Source organism: Anastrepha obliqua, chromosome 2 (genome assembly GCF_027943255.1).
Source record: "Anastrepha obliqua isolate idAnaObli1 chromosome 2, idAnaObli1_1.0, whole genome shotgun sequence".
Lineage (NCBI taxonomy): Eukaryota > Metazoa > Arthropoda > Insecta > Diptera > Tephritidae > Anastrepha > Anastrepha obliqua.
In genome coordinates this window covers 57274706-57287558 of record NC_072893.1, presented here as the reverse complement: position 1 = coordinate 57287558, position 12853 = coordinate 57274706, and the positions used below count along the sequence as shown (strand labels likewise).

The following is a 12853-nucleotide window of genomic DNA, read 5'->3' as shown; positions in this document are numbered from 1 at the left end:
ATTATTTCTTTCTTTACGTATTTATATATTTAAACGAATTATTATAAAAATTATTAAAATCTAAGATGAAATATTTATAAATAAATAAAGAATTACTACTAGTAGGAAAACAAAAGGCAATAGTTAAAATTTTATCTATATATGTGTATTGTTTTCTTTTGGTATTTGGCCGAGCTCTTTTCCTCTTTATGTTATGATGTGGGTCTTGATGCTGTTCCACAAATAGAAAGACTGTTTACGCCGCCTATGATTGGCAGATGGTCTTTTATGAATATCTTTTTCAGGACTGAAACACCCTCGTCAAACACCCTTTATCACTGCCCGCCGAGGACGCTATTCGGAAAAAATTAACTAGAAAGATAGAATTTGTATTAGAAAAAGAAATAAATTCGAAACGAAAGAACTGAAAAAGTAACCAAATTTTAATAGTTTTTGGTGGGAAGAAGTTCATATAATTTTAATCTCGTAAAATTTAATCAAGTAAAAGCAATACATTTACTTTTATGTACAAAAAAAATTATACAAGTTGCTTTTTTCCTATTGCTGCTATTTGGCAGAGAAATCCCCTCCGCCTCCACTTTATATGCCTCGTAAAAAATAACAAATTCTAAAAGGAGACTATTACAAATTAAATAATCCCGAAATTTTTGGTACTTGAAAATACGGAAATTCTGGGACTGACAACCCTACGGAAGAAACATATATTTGAATGTATTTAATGCTTCAGTAGAGCTAAGCCAAATTCTGCGCATCTGGCGGATATGTGAACTAATAATAATATTCTTGTTAACGACTTGAAAAATTTCTCTTGAAAACCTCAAAAGTAATATTTATTTTATGACATATTTTCATATTAGCGCAAGTAATGTGCACTATAAAATACATCCGTGCAATTTTTACACAGGATATGGGCAACAGTTTGTATATTTTGAATATGTAATATGTTTTTAGCACCAGGGTATAATCATGAAATGCTTTTCTTTATATATGCCCAAAAGAATTTTTGCTAATTTGTAACTCTTTCCTGAGTTGGAAAATTTTCTATTTTCTAGTTTTATTACTTTTTATTTTTTAAATTGCATTTTCACTTCAAAAGTATGATCATATATCTTAAAAGTATTTACACCTGTCAAAGTCACCTTAAAAATGATCGTAAAAATTGTTTTTCCAATGGTTTTTAAAATGTGAAATTCGGGGAAGTAATTTTTGAGTGACGCTTTTTCGACATTTTTAAATGTATATTTGTAGAGATGAAAGAGTGCATCATTTTATTAAAAATATAATATATATATTTCTCCAGAATACCACCATTATATTGCTATTAATTTACCTTCGACTTATATTCGTTCATCTATATATATATTAATTATTTATTTGTTTTTTTTAACAAGTCATGTTTATGATTACTCAACTGAGTCATATGAAAAAGTAAAATGGAAATTAAATAAAAACATCAGCTTATAAAAATAAATAAAAAGTGCGAACGCCAATAGTCAACTTCCGCACTGCCTCAGCCCAGCCAATGCCAATGTTACAGACAACATGGCTAATAAAGCCAGCCGACAACCACGGACGCTATTTGTAAAAAAAAAAATCAGATTATTTAAAAATTTATAATACAAAGATAATACAAAATGAAGCAGCTAATTTATTAATTTACTAGACTAAAGCAGAGGTCGCATTGGCCAAAGGCCAGAAATAACAAACAAGACGTCATCGAATGAACAAAAGAGCCTAAATACAATATTATAGTCGAAGCGGCAAATTAACAGCGACAATAAGGCTGAGGGAATACAATAGGCGCATACACTATTTCTGCACGTACACCTATATATAAATATAATATTGACTATTCTGCTGCAAAAGTAGACTTGTGTACAAACATTTGTTGAATAGCTTATCGTACAGCATTTTATAAGTTTAGAAAAAAGGCTGGAAAAAGGCATTGTTAGTTACAACGCTGGTTCAACATTTTATTCCCCCCAACTAAGAGTTGTTGTTTGATGAAGAAATCAGCATACTCACATGCAGGAAGTAAACAAATAAACAAATCGTCATTTGCAATGTTGGGAAAATCTGAACAGTGAATCAAGTAGCTAGTGCGGAACTAGTCCGATTTCACCAATTTCGAACCACTTCGCTACTTAAGGCGTAGTTTTATTGAGAGTTGAACAGTATGAAATTTGAAAGGCAAATAATGCCCTTTGCATGCTTTACAGTCGTTGCATTGTTCGAAAACTATGGCTTCTGAGCAGGGTTTGGACTTTACTGCATTCCCAGAAAAAATTCCTAATCTACTGAAAGTTTGCTACGACAAACTTATTTTATAGATTATATTTGAAACGTAGATATGTGGCCAATAATAAAAAAAACTGACTCCCATACAAATCGATCTTCCTTTCCCTCTATACCAAATGGGCAAAGATTAGGTTGAATAAAGCACTTGCGTACTCCGTTTAATCCGTACGAGTTTTTCATCTTCGGTGATTGACCTACTGTTGTTGTTGTTTTAACGGCCGTCTTCGTCTGGCTCATCTAAAGGTAGGCCCAGGAAGCATGCTGTTTCAACGGGTTGGGTCCAGAGGGAGAGGGGTGTTAGATGAAGAGGTCTTAGAGGTGGTTAGTGTCGTGCGGGGTTTCTTCACATGCCGGACATATGTTTGGTATGTCGGGGTCGGTGATTCCCTGTAAAAATGTCTGCTTAAAATTTCTGTGTAACCCTCTAATTCCAATTTTTAGTGAATTTTTAATACACATGTTTTGAGAGAGGATCAAAAAAGCTCATTTAGGTAGGAGGTAAAGGGTTAAAATGTACAACTAGAAAATTTCTCTTTAAATTCTACTTCAGAAGTCTGAGTGCTGAAATTAAACACGTTTCTGAAAACGAATTAAACCAAAGACTTTACAATTTTTAAGTTTACAAATGAATTCACATTAACACATATATTAGTTTTGTGATAAAGAATATAGAACTATTATTGTAACATATGCAGTGGTATTTGAAATTATTTTAGTTTTGGAGTCATGGATATTTAGCACCACAAATAAGGGGATTTTTTTTTTTCAAGTTATAATTTTATTAGATCTGCTGTGAAATCGTTCAATCTATGGCAATTATTTCTCACATCTACTGCGAAATGAAAATTATTTTCCATTTTTTCTCCGAAATACAAATTAGATGGAAAAGTAGTCAAAAAATCTATTTTGAATAACATTTTGGAGTACCTTTGCTTTGATATTCATTCTGCAATATTTAATTCGGTTTCTAAATAAATCGGTGGCAACTCTTTGATAAACAGAGTGATGTAGAAATAATATCTACAATCTAAAACCTTCATTTAAAGCAAAAAGAATGAAAAGTTTTGAAAAGCTTTCAAATAAAATAAAAAATTCTAAAATCCTTCATATAATTTTTGAGTGAGACTCGGAAAATTCCTATATTCTTAGTAAATATATGAAAAAATTGTATCATATCAAATTGTATCATGTATTCTAAGGAAATGTAGGTCAATTAAAATAATAGTTAAAAGAATATAAACTTACCTCTAAAACAAGATCTTTAAGCCTTAGATTGTCAATCAGTTGGAAGGTGTTTCGAAAATTTTGGAGTATCATTCCAGATGCAGATTATTTACAAAGCTTAGTAGTAGTTTAAAAGGTGGGATGTACCATACTGTATAGTCGAGTTTTACTTTTAGATGCTTCACGAAATGCTATGAATCAGGTCCGTCCATAAGTTCTTACGTTTTTTAAAGGTGGTTTTAAAATTAATAAAAAAGATGGTTAAAGTATTTATTAATCAATAATATATTTTCCTTCATTATTTACAATGTCTTCCCAACGTTTAGGTAAATTTTTAATTCCCTGCTCAAAAAATTTTGTGTCCTGGAGCCAAAATACGCTTCGATATCGCTATAGCTTCTTTTGAGGAGTAGTTCTTGCTTCTAGTTCTCATCCGAGCTCGTTCAGCTTGCCTAATATTTGCCTTGCTTTATGAGGTCTTGCGTTGTCGTGGTGAAGCAAAACTTTGCGTCTATTCACTAAAGACGGTCGCTTTTTTTAAAATACCAAATTAAGGGTTGATAGCTGATGGGAATAATAATCAGCAGTTATCGTCTGGTTTGATTCCAGAAGTTCATAATAAACAATACCGGTCATATCCCACCAAATAGGCAGGAGAATCTTTTTGAGGTGAAGGCCATCTCTAGGCGTCGCTTCTGGTGTTTCACCTTTATCTATCCATTGGCGTTTGCGAACAGAATCATTGTAAAGGACCCATTTTTCATCACCAGTAACGATACAATTCAAAAAACTTTCATTTTCAAGCCGTTGCAGCAGCTGAGAACACACATTCACTCTCTGCTGAAGGTTGGCGACGGAAAGTCTATGCGGAATCCATTTTCCCAGCTTTGAAACCTTTCCCAACTGAACCAGGGGCCTGTGAGCTGTTCCATGCGATGAATTTAACCTCTGAGCTATCATATCGACTGTGAAATTTGGCGCAGCTTCCACGAGTTCGAGCAAGGCGTCGGAGTAAAAGACTTCAGGACGACCAACGCGCGGGGCATCCTCCACGTCGCCGTTACCCCTTCAGAATTTTGAAAACCACTTTTGCGCAGTGGTTACACTCACGGTATCCTCTCTGTGAAGAGTGTTTATATCTGCAGCAGCAGTTGTTGCATTTTTACCACTTTTATAAAAAAATACAAAACATATCTCTTACACGCGTTCGAAAATTCCATTTTATTTTTTAACAGACGTGCTTCTATCCGCGATTAAAATCACTTGATGAATGCACAATATATCGAAGAAAATATAAATAGTTCCGTTATATTCCGCGAATAAATTTTTGTATGCAGAAGTCGTACAAAAGTGAAATTATGGGTGACATACGCACGAACTTATGGACTGACCTGATACCTTGCAGGTATAATTGAGCCTTGGGCTTTCCAATATTGCGATATTGTTTTTCCTTGTCTTCAAGCTCTTTTTGCGCTAGCTTGGTTCAGAATGGTTTTATAGTCATACGGAAGCCTAATTGTCCTTTTATATGAGGCCTTTAAAGCACATTCACAATATGAATTGTCCTTCTTTGAAAACAATCCTAATTAAATATATCAACTGCGAAAATCTATGCAAAACACCTGCTTGAAAATGCTGATAGCATTCTACCACCAAGCTAGAATAGGCAGCTAGCAACCTACTTGCCTGATATTTACCTGCTAACGACGCCCTATGCTCCAGATAGGAGTTGAAGGAACCTATATAATATAATATATTATTTCTCTTACATAGACTGAGTTTATTGAATCTTACACTAGCTCGGAACTATCGAATATGACTCTAGTATATTTTACATACAACTCAACTATCATATTTAGTATTAGATTCGAACTATCACGAAACCAGTATAAGTAGGGTTTTCTAGCATATATTTAACATAGCAGCAACAAACTTACGAATGCGTTATATGGAAAATAGAACATGTATTGGCTCCACGAAATTGTATTGTCTCTAAATGCAATGCGATTTCTCTACAAGACGCCTGCTAGCACATAATCCCGGAGGTTGTTTCCAAATGCTGACTATTTGTTTGTTATTTCGAATTGAATTTGTTTTCGATACAAGCGAGAGGGATTCGAAAGTTTTATTTCGCCAACAGTGCTGCTAATTACAGCATTGCCTTTGTCACTATTGATTATTCAGTGTGCTAATCTAAAATTAAGTTCAACTAATAAAAATGCGTGCTACTTTTATCGTAATGAATTGGGAGTAAAATTTAAAACGATACCTACTTTAATGTTTTCAGTTCTGAATTAGTTAAGATCAACATAAATAGGGAAACAGTAATAAAAAAAAAAACAAAAACATTTAAAATGTTTTGAGATTAAAATACTTAAATTAATAGATAAGAAGTCCAGAGTTCAGAGTTCATTCTTATTTATCTAAATCAATGTACGAATTTTCTTTATATTTTTTTGTATGTCGAGCGATTCCATGTCAAATAATATAGGTATTTTCTCAAAATTTCTGAAAGTTGGTTTATTTGTAGGCTGCAATAAGAAATAAGCTGAAATTGTTTCTAAATTTTTTTATAATTTCGAGATAATTTTTTTTAAATTTATTATGATAAAATATAATACAAACAAACCAAAATTAGGGAAGTCTATCATTTTTTGGCCAACATTTTTGGGAAAATAATTTTTTTTGTCACTCAGGATTTATTTTTAAATTTAGTTATGTAATTCTATAAATTACAGATTAGGTGTTTACCGTTGGATTAAATAAACAAATAAATATCTTGCGCAGGTCAGTGCCAAACACCTCTGAAAAGTGCTATCATAATTATTCATATATCATAAACTAGTAATCCAATCCTATTTTTGAACAACTTTTGTACTAAATACAAAAATGATTTTGAGTGATGAAAATCTGTTTGTTTTATGCGCTCTATTACTTATCTGTTTGTATGCTGCAGCTGCTTAGTTAATTTACAAAAATTATAAATCTTCCGATGAGGCGATTTATTTTGTACCACCTATTTTTACGCTCGTTTTCAAATCGACTGAAACGTCGCTACTTACATTAGTAAAAAAATACACTAATTTGTATTTCAATTTCTTCGTACATATTTGCAACAATCTCAGCTATTAATAAAAATATATGAAGAAAAAAGGGGACGCTTTTTTTTATTTTGAATAAAGAAATATAATTTCTTCTCCGAACATTTTTTTAAAAAGTATTTATCCTAAAAAAATAAAACAAAAATATTAAAATGTTAAAAAGAACCGAAGACATTTCACAGTAAAAAACTTTATACTAAAATTCTCCACACTGAGAAATCTAATGTCTACAAATAAACAAATATCTTAAATATTATATAGCACTTAGGTAAAAAAAATATATTATGTTTTCTCGAATTAGGATTATTGGTATAAATGAATTTGAATATTTTGATCGATGTGATAATTATTTGAGGCCGTAGTTCAGAGGCCTGGAAAATAGATTAAAAATATTGTTGTTTTTGCTGTAGCAACATAAACATCCGCCAGAAATGTACGGGGAATACTGCTGAAGTGACAGTCCTTGTCCGAATATACACCCAGGTCGTTCCATTAACATAAAACCGACTGTTGTTTCAATGTAAGAATTAGAGAGGTCATCGCAAATACTGTCAACTCGTATTTCAAAACATTCAAAGGGGAGTGAATACTTAGGGTAATTCACCAAATATTGCAAGTTCCGATTGCTGGTTGTTTGAAACGATGCCTTTCTCTCAAGTAAATTGAGAATTACACACTTCCTGAATTACCTCAAGAGCTAAATTGTTTAGAAGCTGTAGTCCCGAAATAAAAACCTCCAAACTTGTATTTTCTTCATAACTTTTTTTATTTATAATCAATTTGATTCCTTTTGGAAAAATGTATTTAATTATAATAATTCTTATATAAGTTACTTTGAGTTCAAATACCTTCTTCGGTCAGTAAACTCAATCATATTTATTTCTTGCTCATAAAATTCTATTTTAGCTCCCATAAAATTAAAAATATTTGTAAATTATAATTTTTCCCACGAAAATCATAAAAAATATATATATGTGTTTATCAAAATATAAAGGACTATAAAACTGCACACCTGAAATTTTTCCAGAAATTCTGACTAAAAAGTTATAAATTTTGATGAAAATTTGCCGAATTTTAAGAACTTTTTTACAAAGTTTGAAATTGTTCGTTATATTGCCTTTGTTGCTGAATGAACTATATTTTTAAAAGGAATATTTTTTTATATTTGCATCCATTATTAATTAAGTAATTCTTTATACAGCTTCGATTTTATAACATTAATCATTATCAATATTACATTTTTTTGGTTTATGTGAGTTTACAAGTGTATGTACATAGTTTTAAATATTCTAGTTATCAGCTGAGTTGTGGTTGGCCGTTTGAGCCGCCTGGAGTTTGCCCTTTCTGCTGATGGGAGTTGTCGCATGTCAGTATTCGTATGGTTCATTAAACGGACAATATGATTTGTGCTGCGTTTGCAAGTGTATCGATGTTGAGGTCGCGATGAATATCTTCGTTTGGGACGTACCAAGGCGCACCGGTTATAGTTCTGAGTATTTCTGCTTGTAGTCGTTGAATAATGTTAATGTTACTTTTACTTGCAGTTCCCCACATTTCTATGCCGTATGCCCAGATTGGCACAATTACAGTTTTGTATATAAGGGTTTTATTCAGCAATGATAGTTTTGAGAGCCTGCCAAGTAGCCAAAATAGTTGTCGGAATCTATTTCTTACCTCATTTATTTTCAACGTGATATATTCTTACCAGAGAAGGAGTCAATAATCATTCCAAGTTATCTTGCTTTGGTGTCTAACCCCCTTTTTGGGTGTTTGGCCGAGCTCCTCCTCCTATTTGTGGTGTGCGTCTTGATGTTGTTCCACAAGTGGAGGGACCTACAGTTTTAAGCCGACTCCGAACGGCAGATATTTTTATGAGGAGCTTTTTCATGGCAGAAATACACTCGCAGGTTTGCCATTGCCTGCCGAGGGGCGACCGCTATTAGAAAAATGTTTTTCTTAATTTGGGTGTTTCATCGAGATTCGAACCGACGTTCTCTCTGTGAATTGCGAATGGTATTCACGCACAACCCAGCGGCGGCCGCTATTGATTTGTATACCCCAAGCATTAAACCACGTTAGTGTTTTGTTCAAAATCAGTTGTAACTTGCTTGTTGCTGCTTCTAAGATTTTGTGAGTTGCCAATAGGACGGTGTCATCTGCAAAAGTTGCTATTATGTCGATACTTGCAGGCAAGGCAATATCAGCTGCGTACAGCACATACCTATAGTACAGGCCCTAGTACACTGCCCTGAGGTACACCGGCTTCCATGAGTTCAATGTTAGAGTATTTGTTTCTATATTTCACATAAAAGAATCTGTTTGCTAAATAGCTTTTCATTAACAAATAATACACGTCGCTACATCAAGATGTATTTCTTTTATCAAATTCTGAAAATATTTTATTTTGTTTTCTACGAAATCCGAATTGGTGTGAAGGAAATAAGTTTCGCGCCTGTAGCATGTGGTCAAGGCGGTCAAGTATAAGCTTCTCAAAAATTTGGATAATGATGGTAATAAACTAATTGGTCTGTTTGAAGAAGCTTCAAAGGCGTCTTTATTAGGTTTGGGTATTGCAATGACTTCAGCAACTTTCCAAGGTAGTGGAAAAAATCTTTATTTGTACTGCTGAGTTAAATATATTTCTTAAGTAGAGCGTGGCTTTCTCAGGTAACTCCCTTAGAATCCTTCCTGTTATTCCGTCATATCCTGGGGATTTATTTACGTTAATTTTTGTCTCAACTGCTATTCGTATTCCTTTCGAAGTTATTTTCTTAATTGGTATATTTATGCTATTTGTGAGTTGAGCATGAAATTCAGAGTTGTCAATGTCTTGGTTATTATGTTAATTTGTAAATGTTTTTTTTAAATGATCAGCGAGTATTTTTGTCATTTTTTTTTGGTGTTTTTGCCCAAGAATTTGTTCTTGTCCTTAGAGGAGAATATAGAAGGAATATTAACAAGACTAAAAAACATTAATTAAATCGTCAAATCTCGTCAATATGTGGAGTACACTTTCTTTTGACGTAGATTGTATATATGTATGCACGTGCATGTGCTCGTAGTTCTATAATGAACAAGATATGTAAGGAACTCACAACTTTAGTTCACTATTAATTTATTTCACATCTATTCCACTCCCATTTTTTACCGTTCTTCTTCTACTTCTTCCCCAGATCACCACCAATCGTCCAGTAGGAGTGTTGCCATAGCTGCATCTGCCACATCCTCATCGGCAGCCAGCACCTTCGTTGTCAATCATAGCAGTAGCAGCAGTAATATTTTAAGTTCCAGTGTATTGCAAACAAAAGCAAGTAGCAGCAGCCTTACCAGCAACATTAGCAAAACTTATTGCAATACAACAACAAACGTAGTGACGCGCAAACGTGGCGGTTTGGCTATTGCTATAAAGCGGCAGGATAGCATTGATGCTTATGGTAGCAATTACAACAACAGCGGCCGTAATATTACGCCATTAAGTTCTCGCCAGTCGTCTTATTCCGTGCCTCCCACACCACTAACACCCACAGTGCCTACACTCAGGCGCGGCATATCGGTGCGCGAAGTTGAGGCTGCAACAGAGATTTGCATTGGAAACGGCGATAACGCGACGAATTCGCGTAGCACAGCAACACAGCATCGTGAGTTGTCGTGTTTGGAGCGTTTTCGGGAGAATTTATACAGACGTAAGTCGACAACGTAATTATTTGAAGTTAATTTGTATTTTTATATTGATATAGTAAGTAGTGGACTAAATTGTATTTTATCATCTTTTTTATAGTTTTTGGAAAAATCATGGGAAGTAGAACACCTAGCGAGGCAGATGGATATGATTATTATGACTGTGAGTAGTATAATTCTAAAGCGATTATTGATTTTGATAGAACATACAAAGAAGGATATAAAAAAAATATTTAACTTGCCAATTTTATTTTTAATTTTTATATTTTTATATTTTAATTTTTAATTGTTTTTAGGAAAACGTTAACATAAAAAAAAACATTGTAAGCAAAGAAAAAATAATCTGTACGGTTTTCTATGGAATTCACTGTATATGTCATTGAAGGATGAAATTGTGCTGTATTAAAATTTTTTTAAGTCCATACTCAGGCACCTTTGGAATATAATGTCAATGTTTTTTGTTAGAACAGAAAGTGTTTTTTATTGGAATACAAAAATTTTACATAAAAACAAAAAAAAATGTAAAACATGTACAGTGAGTGTCACTCAAAATGGCCCTCATGTAAACGTGGTATAATTTCAAAAACGTATATTTTCTTTTTCAACTTTTTTATTTTTCTTAAATTATAGATAATAGCCAACAAAACAACGTAATCATATTTCATTAATAAAATAAAGTTTTCAAAATTTACGAGAAAGGAACAAAACACATGAAAAATGACGCGCCACTTAAAATGACTCAGTTATTTAAATTTAGTTATATATTGTACATAAAAAAATCGTAAATTTCCTTTAAACTAGTATTTTGTCGGATAACCTCTTCGATTTTTTACCGATTTCAACCTATTAGAGATGGATTCCACCAATTTTTTTGTACAGTCTGGAGATATTTTCTCCATTAGGGCAGTCTTGAGGTCGTTTATATTTGATATTGCTCGCTTCCGAATTTCAACTTCCACTTTTTGCCATAAATTCTTTATTATATATAAATTGGGCGACTGTGGAGGTGTTTTCAAGACTTTAGGGCAATTATACAATAACCATTCTTTGACCATGTGGCAGAATGCTTTGGGTCGTTATCTTGATACAAGTGAAATGTATTCTCTATTCCCAGCTTTTGTGCACTTTGTTTCAGATTTTCTCGCAAAATTAGCAAATTTATCCATATTCCCTAGCACGAAGCACAAATTTCCAACCCCTGAAGCCGAACAAACAGCCCACACCATCACGTTTCCACCACCATGTTTTACTGTAGGTCGAAGACGTTTTGGATCCAGCTCTTCATTCGGTTTTCGCCACACGTTTACCCTCCCGTCTGATCCGGATAAGTTGAATTTGGATTCGTCAACAAAATTAATTTTTTCCAGAATTCGAAAGTTTTCATATAGTAGGTGTGAGCGTATTCCAAACGATTTTTCCTATCTTTTTCACTTACAAATGGTTTCTTTTTCGGGCAATTCTTCCATGTAAACCAGCTCTATGAAGAACTTTCTGACGGTTGTTGCAATGCATTTCATATTAAATGCATATCTCGAAGAATTAGAGCATTTCATCGTGGATTTACTTTGACTTTTTGTAGAATCCAACCCTCTTCACGTTCAGTCAGCACTTTCTTACTAGGATGTTTTGGCTTGTTTGCGATTCGTTTCTCGTCATTATAACGTTTTATTATATTTTTTATAGTGCTGCGTGACCTATTAACCATAACAGCTACTTATCTTTGGCTTTTACCACTTTTATAAAGCTGTATTATCAAATTTCGTATTTCTATTGCGGTTTGAGGAGCCATTTTAGGAAAGTACGCAATATCTAACACTCTTCAACTCGCACGCGGAACTAGTAAGTCGATCACATGAGCAATGTATTCAAACCATTATTTTATTAAGGAAATATGTTTACGTTTTTTTGTTGGCTATTATCTATAATTTAAGAGAAATAAAAAAGTTGAAAAAGAAAATATACGTTTTTGGAATTATACCACGTTGTGTAAACTTTTGACATGTGGGCCATTTTGAGTGGCACTCACTGTATATAAGAATTTTGTTGGCTCTCACTGTATGTGTCAATGTTTGAAGTGTCGATGGAGTTTTTCCATTTCTCTCCATCTCCAGATTTTTTTTTTTAGTTTTCGCTTTCCTTTTGAAGCCTAAAAAGTTAAAAGAAAGAAAATACAAAACAAAAAAATCGTGGTAAAATTTCTTCTGGCACTCTCTGTATATGTTGTAAAAGTGTTAAATTTGTATTGAATTTAAAATTTTGTTTTTTTTTTAGTACTCTTCATACCTTTCAACTTTCTAAATTCAAAGCTCATATACAGAAAGCACATTTTTACAAAAATTAAACATATCAAATACGAAAACAAAAATGCAATTCATAGTAAGATTTGCTGTGACACCCCCTTTCTACTATATCATTGAAGTGTGAAATCTGGATTAACTTTGTCCAGCTTTTTTTTAAATTTCTTTTGTACTTCTGAACCCTCAAAACTCAAAAATTAGACACAGTAGTTTTTGTTACAATAGGCTGTATAGTTTGCAACAACAAAAAAAAAA

The 12853-nt window shown here is 33.0% G+C and overlaps 1 protein-coding gene across 1 annotated transcript in view; it reads left to right on the top strand.

Moving 5' to 3' along the window:
- Positions 1 to 10323, top strand: part of LOC129238166 (uncharacterized) — a 62459-nt gene extending 52136 nt beyond the window's left edge. The window contains exon 2 of the mRNA XM_054873201.1: positions 9797 to 10323. Within this exon, the coding sequence (XP_054729176.1) occupies positions 9797 to 10323 (527 nt within the window). The remainder of the gene's footprint in view (positions 1 to 9796) is intronic.
- The last annotated feature ends 2530 nt before the right edge of the window (positions 10324 to 12853 follow it).